At 39.9% G+C, this 19,592-nt stretch overlaps 1 protein-coding gene across 3 annotated transcripts in view; it reads left to right on the forward strand.

Annotated features, from left to right (window-relative positions):
* The window catches only part of LOC127433277 (tyrosine-protein kinase SYK-like), a 51,713-nt gene that overhangs the window by 13,137 nt on the left and 18,984 nt on the right, over positions 1 to 19,592 (forward strand). For 2 of the 3 annotated variants that reach the window (XM_051685013.1, XM_051685014.1), the window contains exons 6-8: positions 931 to 999; positions 14,381 to 14,441; positions 15,112 to 15,271. In XM_051685013.1, coding sequence (XP_051540973.1) covers positions 931 to 999; positions 14,381 to 14,441; positions 15,112 to 15,271 — 290 coding nt within the window. The remainder of the gene's footprint in view (positions 1 to 930; positions 1,000 to 14,380; positions 14,442 to 15,111; positions 15,272 to 19,592) is intronic. The other variant, XM_051685015.1, reaches the window with a different exon arrangement.

The raw sequence follows: 19,592 nt of genomic DNA on the forward strand, positions 1-19,592 counted from the left end.
TGCATGTTTAAAATGTACACAAATTATGTTCAATTACAGTTTCACTATAGGCTATTAATATCAAAAGGCACATGGATTAAACATTTTATTACATTGCAAACCAAACACCGAATGTATAATATTTAATCATTTGTGAGTCGCTTTGAATAAAAGGGTCTGTTAAATAAATAAATAAACGTAAATGTTAGAACCTAGTAATCTCAGTGTAAAGTCTTGTTAGTATGATTAACTAAATTTTGTAGGTGTGTCATATCCAGAGTTGCCAGGTCTGTGTGACAAATACAGCCCAATGATGAATTAAACCAGCCCAATAACAAAACTTTAAATTATGGCACATATTTTAGACTCCCTATTATGCATTTTCAGATTTCCTTTCATTTGTAGGCATACTGTATAATGTCAGTTTGCACTAACATTTACAAAATGTACATTTAATAAACATCAAGTTAACAAACCATTAAAACAAAATCAAGCATGACAAAGTAAATGTCGTCACTGAAAAGTATATTGAATTATTTACAAAGTAATGAAATCCAATACATTTCAAAAGAAGCGGGACAGGCATTAGGGGCTGTCAATATGTCAAACCCTGGAAAACGGCAGACTTGGCAACCCTGCTCATGTGTACAGTGTGTAAATTGTAGCCATCACTTCATAAATGTTGTATATTGCAAGTGTTATTAAGAAATTAGTCAAATCTTTAATTTAACATGAGAGCCAATAGAAATGTCAATGTGCCTAAATGTTGATTGACTAAGTAAATCTTAGAGCTATTAATTTTCTTCATGATCTAGTGTTATTATTTTTATTTGTTGTTGTAATGTACAGTATTAAGCAATACTAATTGGTCACAGATTTATAGCATTAAACATTAGTATAGAATAGGATTAAGCAGAATAACCTTATGTTTTTTAAAATTGTGGTTTCTAGCAAGGTGCCACAGGTGGATTACTCTCCAGAATCAAATCGTACTCCTTTCCCAAACCTGGCCAAAAAAAGGTGCACTAACACGCCCCTCTCTTCCTCTTCTATCCCCCACTCAAAGTGCTTGCGTGTGGTTTTTGCTTCTTAATTTTGCCTGAGGGATCATCTACACCCTCTCTGATCTCTGCCTCCATTCATTGCCCTGCACATCACATCAAATCACCAGCAACAACTAACATTTACTGTTTACATTCAAATAATGAATATACATTATTATATCTTATAATTTAGAGAAAGTTTTTAAAAGAATGGATGTTGGTTGTTGTTTGGTTGTCCATCAAGCTTCCTCTTAGAATTATGATTCCATCTTCCTAGAAATCAAGATTTCAAGTTTTGATGATCTGTAAGGGATATAAGTCGGGTTGGTTAGGCTTTATTCTTTGGCCAGGGGTGCGTTTCCCGTACAATGACGTAACTCACTGCTGAACCACCATAGTATGATGCATTGTCAGAGAAACTAACTACAAGACTGTTTCCTGAAACCCTAGTAACTATGTCGCATATCCATCGTTCAAACCACGTTGGTTCAACAATATACAGGTGCATCTCAATAAATTAGAATGTCGTGGAAAAGTTCATTTATTTCAGTAATTCAACTCAAACTGTGAAACTTGTGTATTAAATAAATTCAATGCACACAGACTGAAGTAGTTTAAGTCTTTGGTTCTTTTAATTGTGATGATTTTGGCTCACATTTAACAAAAACCCACCAATTCACTATCTCAAAAAATTAGAATATGGTGACATGCCAATCAGCTAATCAACTCAAAACACCTGCAAAGGTTTCCTGAGCCTTCAAAATGGTCTCTCAGCTTGGTTCACTAGGCTACACAATCATGGGGAAGACTGCTGATTTGACAGTTGTCCAGAAGACAATCATTGACACCCTTCACAAGGAGGGTAAGCCACAAACATTCATTGCCAAAGAAGCTGGCTGTTCACAGAGTGCTGTATCCAAGCATGTTAACAGAAAGTTGAGTGGAAGGAAAAAGTGTGGAAGAAAAAGATGCACAACCAACCGAGAGAACCGCAGCCTTATGATTGTCAAGCAAAATCAATTCAAGAATTTGGGTGAACTTCACAAGGAATGGACTGAGGCTGGGGTCAAGGCATCAAGAGCCACCACACACAGACGTGTCAAGGAATTTGGCTACAGTTGTCGTATTCCTCTTGTTAAGCCACTCCTGAACCACAGACAACGTCAGAGGCGTCTTACCTGGGCTAAGGAGAAGAAGAACTGGACTGTTGCCCAGTGGTCCAAAGTCCTCTTTTCAGATGAGAGCAAGTTTTGTATTTAATTTGGAAACCAAGGTCCTAGAGTCTGGAGGAAGGATGGAGAAGCTCATAGCCCAAGTTGCTTGAAGTCCAGTGTTAAGTTTCCACAGTCTGTGATGATTTGGGGTGCAATGTCATCTGCTGGTGTTGGTCCATTGTGTTTTTTGAAAACCAAAGTCACTGCACCCGTTTACCAAGAAATTTTGGAGCACTTCATGCTTCCTTCTGCTGACCAGCTTTTTAAAGATGCTGGTTTCATTTTCCAGCAGGATTTGGCACCTGCCCACACTGCCAAAAGCACCAAAAGTTGGTTAAATGACCATGGTGTTGGTGTGCTTGACTGGCCAGCAAACTCACCAGACCTGAACCCCATAGAGAATCTATGGGGTATTGTCAAGAGAAAAATGAGAAACAAGAGACCAAAAAATGCAGATGAGCTGAAGGCCACTGTCAAAGAAACCTGGGCTTCCATACCACCTCGGCAGTGCCACAAACTGATCACCTCCATGCCACGCCGAATTGAGGCAGTAATTAAAGCAAAAGGAGCCCCTACCAAGTATTGAGTACATATACAGTAAATGAACATACTTTCCAGAAGGCCAACAATTCACTAAAAATGTTTTTTTTATTGGTCTTATGATGTATTCTAGTTTTTTGAGATAGTGAATTGGTGGGTTTTTGTTAAATGTGAGCCAAAATCATCACAATTAAAAGAACCAAAGACTTAAACTACTTCAGTCTGTGTGCACTGAATTTATTTAATACACAAGTTTCACAATTTGAGTTGAATTACTGAAATAAATGAACTTTTCTACGACATTCTAATTTATTGAGATGCACCTGTAGAGCTGCCGTTAATGACCTTACTCAGGGGGTGGAGTAATAACTTCAGTAGAGGTTGAATGAATATCAAATTGTAACAGCTCATTTACATGGTCAGAAAGCAGTTTATTGTGAGACCGCTGCTTAAGACATGAAACAGACATTTACATTTATATGCCACAAACTGGAACAGAAGTGGGCAGCGGAGCAATGCGCAGCGCGTGTGTGCTGCACCCTGTAAAAAGGTCTAGGTAAACATAGCGGACCAGGTTCCATACAGACTACAAGGAAGCATAATGCTTATGTAATTAACTTTAAAGAGCTTTAAAGGTGTTTACGAGCGAGACAGAATGCATAAAAAACCTGAACTGGAGCCTGACTGCAGGAAATAGAATAAAGTGTTGAACAAACTGCCGACAAACTGACCATCTCGCCCCAATTTAACCACTGGTCACGATTACATCTTATGTGCTCCGCAAGCACAGCACATTACGTCATCATTCTATCTGCACTACAGTGAGTTTGATTATTTTCTCCCTGTTGTGCTCAGACGATAAGCTGTACGTGTTGTATTGTATACTGTATATTTTGTGTTTCTTTCTAGCTAAAGAAACTAAAAGAGCTGCTTGCTTAACATGCACAGAGTATTTGAGGATGATTTTTTTTGCCAGGTTAGGCCTTTCATCTGTCCTCTTCTCCATCTCAAGCAACTTAGCCTGTTCAGTATGCTCGTGACGATCTGCGGCCCACTGTGGTGCCCTGCAATCGAGCGTTTGGCAGTGGTGATGATGTGTGGAATACTTTGTTGCTGGAGCTTCCAATAGAGAGGCATGTTGCTCTCATGTGAGGCACTTGCCATAATTTTCCCCCACGGGCGAGAAAACGGGACAAAGCGACCTCCGAGATGAGTTGCTTGAAGTTCTCGCGCACCGCTGTGTAGCCACACTCACAATTTGGAATACACCTTCATTCTGTCAGAAGTCTGTTGTGCTGGAATAAGTGGCCAGACACAAGGCTGTCACAACGGAAATGTCCAGCTTGGTCTGGGGGTGCCCTGTGCGACGTCGTCCGGCTTTTGGCACTGGACAGGTACATGAGCCACGTGGCACTTAAATCCATAAGGACAGAACCATGGTTGTGGCATGATTTCATCCTCAGACAGTTCAAAGGATTAGGGCATTATTTTGGGAAGCTGTGGTGGACCTGATTGCCTCCCCAGAGACGACACATTCTCGCCTCTGGCTCCACTGGGCATTGGCGCCTTAGCTCACAAATGGCCAGTGAAACACAAGTATGTGTTCCCTCATGTTTTCTTGCTATACCAAGTGTTGTGCAAGATTCTGCAGGACAAGAAAAACAGGGGTGTTGGTTTCTGAATTTGGTGGAGCTGTTGAATGCTCCTCTGTGGACAATTATATTCAAGAGAGATCTGCTCTTGCAATCTCGAGGCACAATCTGGCATACCCAGCCAGAGCTGTGGAGACTCCATGTCTGGCCCTTGAACATGGCTCGTCAAACACTCAGGGGTTGTTGCAGTCAGTGCTCAACACCATACTACAAGCTAGAACCTTCTCAAAATTGTCACCAAAGTACCACGATAACAGTTAACAACTCATATATGCACAGCCATCATAGTAGCAGCTTGCTTAAATACAACATTTTCCCACCATTTCCAAGTGGAACTTACCATTTTGTTAAAATCTAATTAATTCTTGCCTTCCCGTTCTTAAATAAAATATAAGAACATGAGATAAAGAGTTAAAACACCAATAAATAGGACAGATAAAACATTTGCACAATAAAACCCCAATAAATATTGAAAAGTGGAGTAAAACAAGAAATAAGTCCTTTGAACACATTAAAATCCTGTGATGGAAACTGACTCACAGGCTCTCCATCACAATTGCATAGTAGGAATAACCCACTTATTAAATGTTAAACCAAGATAGTGTTTTGAACTAGTGTTTATGATGATCAATGCTGGAGATATGAGTTAGGATATGCCAGAATATTTCAGAGGACATTCATAAATTATTTCAGAAACTTCTGGCAAGAAAGCTGTAGTCTGTAGCTGATTGTCTTGAAATGTTCCTTTAGAACGCATACTTTAGTCTCGATTGAATTTCTCCTCCATTCTGCTCCTTTGAGGTTCAGGTTGAAGATTGATGATATAATATGATGGAGATAAGAAAATGTACTGTACTGCATAGGAATAACCCACTTATTAAATGTTAAACAAAGATAGTGTTTGGAACTATAAAAGTGTTTATGATGATCAGTGCTGGAGATATAAATTAGATATAAGCCAGAATATTTCAAAAGACATTCCTAGTTCATTCATTCTAGAGGACCGACTGCTTCAGTGAAGGGGTCTATTCGTTCAGTGGGTCAGACCAATTATATTCTCCTTTTACAGCCTGCTCTCAAATGCTATCCACCTTATTTTGCAACATGGAAGCAGGCATCTGAATTTATGGTGAGTGTGACAAAATTCCGCTGTCATTAGCCGCAATGTAAATAACTAGAAGGATAATAACATCATGATTTAGTGATATGGGCTTATATCACACAACCACAGGATGTACAGCAGAATAATATACTATTGTCAGGAGATTTCATAGTCAGCATTTATACTAAAAAAGTAAATTAATCATTCACTTGTTGCTGTGTGTTGTATTAAAGAGAGGATAATGAAAATCTGCTTGTTACATTACCGAGATCATGACGATGCAGTGTTTCTTGTCTCCATGTAAACCTCCACACATATGTACCTGCATAACCTCCGATGTTGCCTTTATTTATTTATTCTCGAAGGCTATTCATAAGCCATGTTGAATGCGTGATCTGCGTGTCTGTTTACTACACACCACTAAGAAAGAGAGAATTCTTTCTGACAAGAACGGAGAGAATAATTTATTAATTTGCCAAGATGCAGTTTTGGTGCAAAGAAAGTTGAAGCACCATTTTCCCAGCAGCTTTCTGCTTTGTCCTTCTCTCTCCTGGTTGTGTAAAGTTTGTGCGTGTAGCTATGACAGACAGAGCTGCTGAGGACTGCCCGTGTCAGTGCCTGATCTCTCATTCATTCTGCCTCTGCAACAGTGTGTGATATAAACGATGGCAAATGCGATAAATGGTAGAACTATATGTGCTCCAAACCAATGTGTTTATGAAAATATTAATTAATGGTAATAAGATGATGACATATATTGCCAACCTGTAATATAAAGCAGCATAATGTTGTATTTTTATTTTTTCATATACCGGAAGAGGTCCACATTCAAGGTTGATAATGGCAGTGCCCCAGTTACGGAGAAAAGGTGAATTGGCTTACGCTAAAGTCAGTCTTCAAAAGCAACACAAACGGAATTTGCATGTCAACAAATATATTAAGACACTTTAAAAATAGAGTTTAAACACCATAACTGTTCTCACCACAAATGGCAGGTCTTACTTTTCCTATATTCTGTCAAATGGCAGGCTTAATTTTTTACCAAGACATAGAGAAAGTTCAAGAAAAGCCTAAATAACTTACTGTGCACCAAAGCACAACATTTCCATTTGTAATTCATGTTATTTAAACTTTCTGGTCTTCAGCCATTTTTACACATTTATAAATTGGGTATTATGTTTTGTGCATACCTATAAACTTGTCTTAGTTCATTTCACCCCATTCTCTCCTTATTGAATGCAACTGACTAACATGCCAAACTGAAAGAACGACTTGTTTCCTCTCGTTAAGTCAATCAGCAGATTCTCGTTCACGAACGATATGACCAAGTCATTCATTGCACCAGGGCCAGTTGCATTCCCACTGTCACTTTCAGGGCTTCATCGTGCCTCCTTGGGGCTTTCTCGGAGCCAACTGCCTTTGGCCTGCCGTTTACCCTTGGGCCAAACAAGGCCAACTGGGGACTAAGGCGGGGTCAATGTCAAAGACGGAGTCAGGTCAGATTTTTCAGCAACAAGATCGCAGAACTTGCAGGTTGTGTATCCAGCGCACAACGGCACAGGTTTGGGAAACATTAAAAAAATTGCAGTTACAGTACAAATCTGTTAAAACGCACATGGTTCGAGATCATGGACGGTATTCTGGGATATCGTCCCGCTGTTAGTGGATAGACCACTCGCGACACCATGGCAGTTACAGTCGTTGAGTTGTCAACGCGAACTTTTCTTGCTAGCAAGCTTATCGTTGTTTACAAATTATATACACTCGATATTCTAGATAACTAGATAACATGATACCTCAGCTTGAGCTTCCCTCTTGCTTGTGAAATGGGCGAGGTGTGTGACGTAGGCACTAGGACAGCATATTAAGGGATAATGGAAAAGCGGTTGAGAAAGGCGTTGTTGTGATTAAAATGTTTATTGATTTTTCAAAACAAAGAAAAACAAAACATATATACAATGACTCAACATTAACTCCTACTACTTCCCCTCCCCAATCAAGAACCCCACCCGACTCCAAACAAACATCCCAGTGGTCTTACATAAGTACACATATATACAGAGAATAAAATAATAAAAAAATAAAATAAATAAATAAATAAATATATATATACACACACACTCATACATACACATAAATACACACACACACATATAAATATATACACACACATACATACATACATGCATACACATACACATATAATAAACATACAACTCTAAACTATACCTCTCTCTCCACAGACCCACTCTGAGAGCCCCCCAAAAACATCAAATTTCTACCCCATTTCCCAATAAAAGAATCCCATATCCCCAGCCTTCTACACGTTTCGAAGGCTGCCACCCTTCCCATCTCCTCGCACCACTCCCGAATTGAGGGTGCTCCCACTGACTTCCAACCCCTTAAAACAATCTGCCTGCCTATCATCGCACTGGTGAGGACCCAATTGTTTATGTATTTGTCACCTACGTCGATGACCGCCCCATCACCCAAAACACAGAAATCCGAATGCCCAACACATCACACACAACACTGTGTACCTTCAACCAAAATTCCTGAATCTCAGCGCACCACCAAAAAACATGGGCATGTCTCCATCCTCTGATTGGCATCGCCAGCAGGTGGGTGTGTCTTTAAGACCAAGCCTATACAATTTAGAGGGGGTCCAACAGAACTGATGTAAAATCTTGAATTGTATAAGGCGCACCCTTGCATCTCTCGATGCAGTTTTTATGTTTTTTAAAATCCTAGCCCATTCTCCCTCCTCCAATTCCAGGTTTAAATCCTTCTCCCACAACCCCTTGAGAGTGGTTGAGACTCCGTCCTCCAGACTCTGAATTAATAAGGAGTAATACATTGATGCCTCATGGCCCTTTCCAAAAGCAGAAATCACCTCTCCTAGAGTATCTGCTGCTTTAGGGGGGTGTATGCTATTCAAAATTGTACAGAGCAAATAGCGTAACTGAAGATAACTAAAAAAACTGAGATCTGGGGATCCCAAAATATTGAACCAAATTTTCAAAGGATCTCATCACACCGCTCTCATAAAGATCACCGAGTGAATTAACCCCCCTCGCAATCCACTCTGACCAACAAAAAGGGGACTTATTAATGCATAGTTTGGGGTTTAGCCATAGGCTCGAGGCAACATTTAGATAAATATCTTAATTAAACACTCTGGAAACTTTTGTCCATACTGAGTGCAAATGTGAAATAACAGGGTGTGATTTAACTTCTCAATTTAGTTCAATGGAAAGGCTTTGCAATGGCAAAATAGGGGCAAGAAGTTCTTGTTCAATGCAGAACCAGGGAGGGGCTCTTTCAGGTGGAAGCGACCAATGAGCCAAATATCTGAGACCGAATGCATAATAATAAAACAAAATCTTGGGTAGGCCTAGCCCACCTTTGTCAATCGGCCTATGTAACTTATTGAAATGTAGTCTGGGGTGCTTACCACTCCAAATGAAAGACTTCGCTATGCTCTCAAATTGCTTGAAATAAGAGAGGGGAACATCTACTGGGAGAGACTGTACCAAGTAGTTAAATTTTGGAATACAGTTCATTTTAATATCATTAACCTTCCCAATCATCGATAAATGTAATGATATTAATTGATATTAATAATGCCTTTAAAGAATTCTATCTTGATCTCTGTAGTTCCATGTCTTTGTCTACTGCTGAAGATATTAGAAACTTTGTAGAACCATTAGAACTCCCTAAACTGATGAACGAGCAAAAAAACTCTCTTGATTCTGAGATAACCCTGGAGGAACTTTTCTACATCGCATGAAAATCTTTTTATTAATGGGTCAAAATTAACTCTGACTAAATCAGACAAATTTGTTGGGAATAAAATGCCCAAATACCTAATGCCCTGTTTGGGCCACTGGAAGGTGCCTGGCTGGAAGGCCGTTACTGGACAGTACGCTGTCAAAGACAAAGCTTCGGATTTAGACCAGTTGACTTTGTATCCTGAGAATTTGGAAAAGGAATGAATAATTCTGTGGAGGCAAGGCATAGATTTAGTAGGGTCAGAGACGAATAATAAAATATCATCTGCATAAAGCAGAAGCTTATGTGCCACGCCTCCCGCCGTCACCCCTGGAAAATCATCTTCCTTTCTTATCGTGGCTGCTAATGGTTCCAGGGCAAGACAGAACAATAATGGGGAAAGAGGGCAACCCTGATGGGTGCCCCTATCCAGAGTAAAATAATCTGAAATTAATCCATTTGTTTGTACCGCTGCTACAGGGTGTCTATAAAGTAACTTGATCCAACCAATAAACGTACTCCCGAACCCATACATTTCCAAAATCTTAAAAAGATAATCCCATTCTACCATATCAAATGCCTTTTCAGCATCAAGTGAGATGGCAGCGACCGGAGTCTGATCATTCGCCACTGACCACATGATATTGATGAAACGCCTAATTATCAGAAGAGCTACGACCCCGAATAAACCCCACCTGATCTATAAGTATAAGAGATGTCATAACTTTACTTAATCGGTTAGTCAAAATCTTTGCCAACATTTTTACATCTAGCTGAATCAGGGAAATTGGATGGTAACTTTTACACTCATTTGGATTTTTGTCTTTTTTAAGAATCAGACTGATCCGGGCTTGTGTCATGGTTGGCGGAAGCTTCCCATTCTTTAATGATTCAGAATAGACTTCTAACAAAAGTGGAGCCAGTTCTGTAGCATAAGATCTAAAAAATTCAGCGTCTGAACCATCTGGCCCCGGAGCCTTGACTGTAGGTAAGGACTTAATTACCTCGTCAAGTTCCTCCAGGGTTATCTCAGAATCAAGAGAGTTTTTTTGCTCATTCGTCAGTTTAAGGAGTTCTAATGGTTCCACAAAGTTTCTAATATCTTCAGCAGTAGACGAAGACGTGGAACTATAGAGATCAAGATAGAATTCTTTAAAGGCATTATTAATATCAATGGCTGAGGTAAAAATTTCACCACCAGCAGATTTCACTGAGGGAATGGTAGAAAAAGACTCCCTCTGCTTTATATATCTAGCCAATAGCTTCCCTGCTTTTTCACCTGACTCAAAGTATGACTGTCTTGCTCTGAACAACCAAAACTCCGCTTTCTGCGACAAAATAGTATTATATCTGTATTTCAATCGGGTCAGTTCTCTGAGACCATCAGATGACACACTTCAGCTCTGACTCAACGCTTTTAATATTTCCTTCCAACTCCATGAGTTCTCGTGCTTTGGATTTTTTGGTGAATGAGGAATACTTTATGATCCTACCCCTAAGAACAGCCTTAAGTGCTTCCCAAGCCATGCCCACAGAAGATACTGAGGACCAGTTGGTCTCCATATAGACACTGATTTCAGTCTTTAACATTTGTTGGAAATCAGGATTTTGCAAAAGGGATACATTAATGTGCCAACTATATGATTTCTTTTTCTCTGTATGTGGCAACATCTCTACGTACACCAGGGCATGATCTGAGACTAAGATGTTTCCAATTGAGCAATCCACAACAGATGAAATGAGGGACTCAGATATAAAAAAATAAAAAAAATCTATTCTAGAGTAAATCTTATGAACTGATGAAAAGTTCATAATTTTGCCTCACAAATTTTGTGAGGCAAAATTACATAACAGAAAATACTTTGTAAAACAGACCCCAGCCAGCAGGCAGAATAACAGAAAAAACATGTAGATTCATTCACAGAACTGTCTCGAAGGTGTGTTCCTCCACAAAATAAACTCCAGCTGATATAAAGCCGTTCAGTTTCCTCGGACAGACAAACAACTGTTCAGTGAGCCAGCTGTTATGAGTGCAGCAGATGAGGTAATCATCCTACTGTCCCTTAAAAATACGCCACAAAAACAAACTCCAGCCAACAGGAGGCATAAGCACAAAGAACAAACAGATTTATCCACAACTGTCCCGAAGTAGTGTAATTCCACAAAACAAGCTCCAGCTGCTAGGCAGAGCCAGCACTAAAAACAAAACCGGCATCCTGGTTCCTCGGATGATCAAGAGCCAAACTAACTCGGAGGCCAAAAAAAAAAAAAAGAAAAAAAAAAAGAAAAACACCATAACTTACTCAGCCCGTCAACTTTATAAAAGACGTCCTTTATGTGAGCATGTAGATATTTTGCAGTCATCCATAGTGTCCATTCTCGATCTGGCCAGGAACTTCAATGTAGAAAAAATCTTCCGTCAGTGCAAAAGTTTCTTGGAGTCATGCCACAAAACAAACTCCAGCTGCTAGGTGGAGCCAACGCAAAATGAAACAAAAATGGCACCCAGCTTCCTCAGATAATAGAGTCCCTGAACCGCGAGTCAGTCCACTAATATAATAAACATCAAATAGCTTACTCCAATGTATTTATGAAGGAGAGTGCCTGTTTTGGACATGTAAATACTTTGCGACCATTCTTCGCTTCTATTCTCAGTTTGGCCGGGAACATCAATGCAAAAGCAATCTTCTGTTGGTGTAAGAGTTTCTTGCATTCCCTGAACTGATCGCGTTTCTCTCTTGACGAATTCGCAAAGTCCGGGAACAAGAAAATATTATGGTTCTTCCAAGAAAGCTTCCCTTTGCTCCTCACCTTGCGCAACACGAGATCTTTATCGGATGATTTCAGAAATTTGGCCAGAATTGATCGGTCTCCCTCAGCAGATCTTCGAGCCGGGACTCTGTGAGCTCGCTCGATTTCCAGTTTATGACCTGTTATGTCGAGCAGACTCGGGAAGAGCTCGTCCAGGAATTTCACCATATCTCTGCCCTCTTCATGCTCAGGAATTCCAACAATTCGTATGTTATTCCTTCGGCTCATATTTTCGAAATATTCCAGTTTTTCCGAAATTAATTCCAAATCTGTTTTGGACGCAGGTGGGTTAGTGGATAATTCCCTTTCCGATGACACAAGATAATCGATCCATTTTTCAACTTCTGTCACTCTTGTAAACAACTCAGAGAATTTTGTTTACATCGCCGTAATCGATCGACGTATTACAGCGAGATCCTCCATGTCAGCAATAACCTTCATTAGCATCACTGAGATGTTGGACAGTTGATGCTGGATTTCATCTCCCTACGTGCTTTCCAAATCGAGTCCCCGGCTCGCAGTCCCGTCAGAGGTCTCAGCTTGAACACTTAAGTGTCTTTTAATGTCTCCAGAGTCTGAGGATTTTGACTTCTTTGCCATGTTTACCTCAAAGAGCAAGTATGTAACTGGGTGTATCGAATCTCACCGGATTATAACATGAAAATAATAAAAAAACTAGCAAAGTTCGCAGAGCTAGTGTCTCACACATCTGCTTCTCGCATGGCATCACGTGAACCCCAAAAGGTGTTGTTTTGAAATGGGTTTGCTCGTTTGGGGGGAAGCCCAAGAAATAAAGAGCTGGTTGTGCTTCCTGATAGCCTAATTCCTATGCATATACATATGGAGCGCACACCTCACTGACCTCTGCTTGCATCTTCTTGGTAATAGGATGGACTACACTCTCTTAAAATGGAATACAATGAAAATTAAATAATGCCAACTATAGCCTTCATCAGCCAAATAAAAAAGGACACTACATCTATGTGCACTTACACAGTCAATTTGGGAAGGACATCAAAGAAACTAAATCATTAATCTTGCACTTATATCCTTTAGTTTTAAACATTGCCCACCAACATCTACTCAGTTTACTCAGATTACATCTATCTGGATTATCCCAAGGTTTGTTTTTCTCCATTAACTAAAATCTTATAGAGTTTTGGGTTCCTTGCCATAGTTGCCATTCTCTTAGAGAAAGGAGCAATTTGGGTGGTTCCCCCAGACCAGTATCAACAGGGGTTTTATTCATGTTACTTCCCAGTTCCAAAAAAGCGCCCTATTTTAGATCTAAATGGCGTGCCAGGCTTGTATGTGATTTGTGAGTGTCCCCACCAGTTCTGGGAATTTAATTGGGCTGCAATAGCTGGCAGCACACACATTTGTGAAACAACGGCGCCAGCTAGTGAAAAACCTGTAGAATTCCCAGAGTTGTAGGGAAAAGTGACGTCAAAGAAGGCGGGCAGACTGGAAAATGTGAAGGCCAGTGAGTGTTGATGGCTTGTAGGCTAAATAAAACATCAAAGTGACCAGTATTCCTTTGGCTGTCAGAACTCATGAGGCTGATCAGGAGATGTGTCCTCCTGCAGAGAGTTAAGTGAGAGCCAAGTGAAAATCCAGTCAAGCTGTGAGTTTGTGTAGCAGTCATGAGAAGAGAATGTCAACTGAGAAAAAGTAGCTTGTACAGGTCCTATATGCCTTCAGGTAAGGGCGTGGCCTTACAGCGGCATTGGACACGCACTCCTGTCTGTCAAGCCAGACTTGATGCAATTGGATGCTTTTGCAGAGGTTAGGTACGGGTGTGTCCCGCATAGGTACTGTAGCTCTCAAACATGAGATGATGAAAGAGAACTAGTTCATTATCAATCTAATCTGCAAAAGATCTCCCCATTTCTTGTTTGTTTTTTGTTACACCTCATGTGATGCCTTTTTAAAATCTTTTTGAAGAAGATTCCCCTCTTCTTCATGGACACTGACCACAATTTACATGTGTATATATATATATATATATATATATATATATATGCTGTATATTTGAATGGCCATTCATTTACCATTGCAGTAGCTCATTAAATGTAATTCTGCATTCAAAGCTGAATCAAGGTGCCATGAAAAAGACAGGAACCAGTGTGGTTTGAGCCTGTCCTTCTGTCCTTCTGAAAATCCATGCAGGAATTTCATACAGTATAACATTAGGCCTGTTCTGTCTGCGTTTGTCTATTCTATGTGGCTCTGTGTATTTTCACAATTATAATTGTTTTGTGCTTGTAGGGTCATCTTCCAAATCCCTATGAACTTGATTTAAACCGCAGAAGTGATCTTCTTAACCCAGGTAACATCTTTAAACTTATATACTGGTTTATACTGGTTAGTTTATTGCTTGAACATCTAAATCCAGCTCTGATGTAACTGACCCTTCGCTAAACTTTGTCCCCTTAGTTACAGTTGCTTACTCAGCTTTACAGAACGTTTTATAGAAAAGAAATCTGAGATTTCTGTGAACAGTGTGGTTTTCAATAAAATGTTTTTATAAAGTGGTTAAAAATCAATGGATATTATTTTTACGCAGACTAGAATGAAGTGTGATATTACAAAGCATTTTTAATCTACCATTTTTCTTTAAATACATTTTTAAATTACATGATTAAAAATTGAGCCTGCAAATCAGAAAAAGACAAATACGTATCACAGTCAACTTAAACGAGAAAAGCCTCATCTGATAGCAATTACGACATCAACCATTAGTTTAAATGAACAGAACTGTTGCATTTCTAGAACAGTCTCTGGTACAGTGAACCCTTCAGCTAATATCACCATTGCTTTAACCTGAATTTATATATAATTAACAAAGTAATCAACATTTATTTACACATAGTTTAATCCACAGCATGCATATTTTAAGACTTATTTAAAGGTGTGAATAAATACTGTGTGTGTCCTCTCTGGGTAGCTTGTGTCACTCTGTGTAGCTTGTATCACTGGGTTTTGTCCTTTTTCTTCAGAGGCTATGCCAATGGACACTCAGGTGTATGAGAGTCCATATGCTGATCCCGAAGAGCTTCGGTCAACCACTGTGAATCGAAACGACCTAACTCTGGAGGATGAAGAATTGGGCTCAGGCAACTTTGGCACTGTACGAAGAGGCGTCTACCAGATGAAGAAGTCAGTAAAGTGAAAAAAATAAAAATACTTTGAGTATTTTAAAGGGTTCATATCATGAGGAATACAAAATTCTTTGATTTTTTTAGATAAAAGAGCTTGATGTTCCCGCTCTGAAGTATACTTCAGTATTCCATGTGCTGGTACGTCTCGCGCACAGTGTTTGTAAGGTGAATTTTGTCATCAGCACAGTCTGCACAGACTGTCCATGAGCTGTCAGTTTTTTCACACACTCAGACAGTCCGTGTCTGTGCACATCATTGGCACATGCACCATCTGTTGACTAAACTAGAGTGTATCACAAAGCAGTCATAGTGAGCATGCATTGAACATGTCTGTGTGTGACATTGGCACTAGGGCAGCGTATTAAGGGTGGGATTTAGGGCAACGCTGCGGGGTTATTTGCCCGATGTGGGAATGCAGATCGATTTTGGTCTTGCGGCTCGAGATCCGAGCCCTGGTTATTGGCCCTGGCTGACCAGTTAATAGCCCTGGCTCGCACTGGCCTGATAGTGGAAATATGGCTGAGAAATGCGTTGTTTTGAAATGGGTTTGCTCGTATGGGGGGAAGCCCAAGAAACAAAGAGCTGGACGCACTTCCTGATAGCCTAATTCCTACGCATATACAGTTGTGCTCAAAAGTTTGCATACCCTTGGAGAAATGGTAATATATGTACCATTTTTAAAGAAAACATGAGTGAGCAGGCAAAACACATATCTTTTATTTCTTATGGGATTCATATTCAACTGTAGGTTATAACAGAATGGCACAATCATAAAACAAAACATGGCAACAAAGGAAAAATGAAATGACCCCTGTTAAAAAGTCTGCATACCCTTAGTTCTTAATACTGTGTATTGCCCCCTTTAGCATCAATGACAGTGTGCAGTCTTTTGTAATAGTTGTCTATGAGGCCCCAAATTCTTGCAGGTGGTATAGCTGCCCATTCGTCTTGGCAAAATGCCTCCATGTCATGCAAAGTCTTTGGTCGTCTTGCATGAACCGCACGTTTGAGATCTCCCCAGAGTGGCTCGATGATATTAAGGTCAGGAGACTGTGATGTCCTCTCCCTAACCTTCACCTTTTTCTGCTGTAACCACTGGAGGGTCAACTTGGCCTTGTGCTTAGGGTCATTGTCATGCTGGAAAGTCCAAGAGCGTCCCATGCACAGCTTTCGTGCAGAAGGATGCAAATTGTCTGCCAGTATGTTCTGATAACATGCTGCATTCATCTTGCCATCAATTTTCACAAGATTCCCTGTGCCTTCAGAGCTCACACCCCCCCCAAAACATCAGTGAGCCACCACCATGCTTCACAGTGGGGATGGTATTCTTTTCACTATAGGCCTTGTTGACCCCTCTCCAAACATAGCGCTTATGGTTGTGACCATAAAGCTCTATTTTGGTCTCGTCACTCCAAATTACAGTGTGCCAGAAACTGTGTGGCAGGTCAAGGTGTTGTCGGGCATATTGTAACTGGGCTTTTTTGTGACATTGGTGCAGTAAAGGCTTCTTTCTGGCAACTCGACCGTGCAGCTCATTTTTGTTCAAGTATCGTCGTATTGTGCTCCTTGAAACAACCACACCGTCTTTTTCCAGAGCGGCCTGTATTTCTCCTGAGGTTACCTGTGGGTTTTTCTTTGTATCCCGAACAATTCTTCTGGCAGTTGTGGCTGAAATCTTTCACGGTCTACCTGACCTTGGCTTGGTATCAAGAGATCCCTGAATTTTCCACTTCTTAATAGTGATTGAACAGTACTGACTGGTATTTTCAAGGCTTTGGATATCTTTTTATATCCTTTTCCATCTTTATAAAGTTCCATTACCTTGTTATGCAGGTCTTTTGACAGTTCTTTTCTGCTCCCCATGGCTCAGTATCTAGCCTGCTCAGTGCATCCACGTGAGAGCTAACAAACTCATTGACTATTTATACACAGACACTAATTGCAATTTAAAAAGCCACAGGTGTGGGAAATTAACCTTTAATTGCCATTTAAATCTGCGTGTGTCACTTTGTGTGTCTGTAACAAGGCCAAACATTCAAGGGTATGTAAACTTTTGATCAGGGCCATTTGGGTGATTTTTGTTGTGTAGCAAATTAGCTTAAAAAGGGAATTATTTATAATTAATTATAACTGGTTATAATTATTAATAAATATTTAGATTAGATCTTAGAATTAACTGTAGCAGAATCGATATTACAATTACTTGATCTGTCCGTCCACCGAGCAGACAATATAATTATTTATCAACTCTAGGAAGATTACTTTCCTGGCCAAGGAACGATAGCCTTCCTACTTATACAGTGCTAGCAGTAGTTTAGCATGTAGCAAGGAGCAACATTCAGTGACTTTGAATTGTGAGTGGAACACAGAGACAATCAATTGTGAATATAAGGGATTTAATAAATGAAACTATAACTAACATACAAACAAACTAAGCAAAACATACATATATAGAATGAAGGAAAGTAAGGAAAGGAGAGAGAAGAGCAAAGAATGGCAGTATTTCACATCAATTAACCACAACCTAAATGAGAATCATCAGAGGCACAATTCACCTTAAAAGGGGTTCAAACTTAAACGCGCATCTAATCAGTTGTAAATGGTTACTTGCATTGGTTTGTTGCTGAATAAGAGTCTTGATGCGGTAGACGAGGTTCTCGATGATTTCTTTAGGAGTGAGTTGAAGAAGTCCACAGCAAATCCACAAAGTTACTTGAAGGTAAACACTGCCAGAAGGTTAAACTCAAGAGGAGAGTTTTGGAGTGTGTTGGTCTCAAGAAGAAGAGTTTTGAGCGATGATTAGTCTGCGTTCTGGAGTTTTAACAGTTCATTGCCGCACCCATTTTGTGGGTGGAGTGGCCAATCAGAGGCATGCATTTTGAGCGGGAGAGACATCCTTTGTCTCCGTTTATGGCCCATTCGCATTTTATTGCTGATCTGGACCGCTAGTGCAGCTTTAATTCAAAACATAGTAAGAATTGTTCGATGCATTTTACGATCACATGGTGTACATTATTGTGTGAGAAATAAAGAGAAGATCATTTTGATACCAAGAAGGTAACCTCCAGACGATATTAAAGCAGAGTACACTCATACACTTGAATATAGGCATTTAACGTCTAACTAATACAAGTAAAGGGTTTTAACTAAGTTAATATAATAGGGGAATATACATACGACACATGCATATAGCAGATACATTTATAACTGCTTACTATGGCCTAAATAGAGAAAATGTCTTTAGGTGTGTGTGTGACGTGTATTGGAATTACTGGAGACAGACAACTGCTCTGGTGCCTGGCACGGGGGTCACCCCCCTTTCTGTGGAATGTGTTTGAAGCTTGATGGAGACACTCCAGAGGCAACCTGTTTTAGCATCCTTTTGATAGTGATAAAGACCATCTGCAATTTAGCACCCATATAAATGTAAACGCGGAGGCCAGGTCAGTAATTTATATGCAAATGTCAAAAGGCTAAAAGGGTTTTTTTAAACAAAGTGTAATTAACCATCACTGATCTTACACAGACGTTACAGTTATCATTATGATTTAAAAAGGAACCAAACAACTATGTGATGATAAATGGCTTCATATGATCACTATCCTTCAATAAAAGACATTTTTGCATGATCAGTCATATTTTCAAAATCAGTGCCAATTTCACAATTTCTGCCAGGGTATGCAAACTCTTGAGCACAACTGTACATATGGAGTGCACACCTCACTGACCTCTGCTTGCACCATCTTGGCGATAGGATGGACTACACTCTCTTAAAATGGAATACAAAGAAAATTAAATAATGCCAACTATAGCCTTCATCAGCCACATAAAAAAGGACACTACATCTATGTGCACTTACACAGTCAATTTGGGATTGACATCAAAGTAAATCATTAATCTTGCACTTTTAATCAATATCCTTTTGTTTTAAACATTGGCCACAAACATCTACTCAGTTTACTCAGATTACATCTACCTGGTTTATCCCAAGGATTTTTTCTCCATTAACTAAAATCTTATAGAGTTTTGGGTTCCTTGCCACAGTCGCCTTTCTCTTAGAGAAAGCAGCAATTCAAGTGGTTCCCCCAGACCAATATCAACAGGGGTTTTGTTCCCATTACTTCCTAGTTCCAAAAAAGCACCCTATTTTAGATCTCAGTGTTAAACAGAGAGAGCCTAAACGGCGTGCCAGGCTTGTATGTGATTTGTGAGTGTCCCCACCTGTTCTGGGGAATTTAATTTGGCTGCAATAGCGGGCGGCACAAACATTTGTGAAACAATGGCGCCAGCTAGTGAAAAACTCGGAGAATTCCCAGAGT

This window comes from Myxocyprinus asiaticus, chromosome 43 (assembly GCF_019703515.2).
Source record: "Myxocyprinus asiaticus isolate MX2 ecotype Aquarium Trade chromosome 43, UBuf_Myxa_2, whole genome shotgun sequence".
NCBI classification, from domain to species: domain Eukaryota; kingdom Metazoa; phylum Chordata; class Actinopteri; order Cypriniformes; family Catostomidae; genus Myxocyprinus; species Myxocyprinus asiaticus.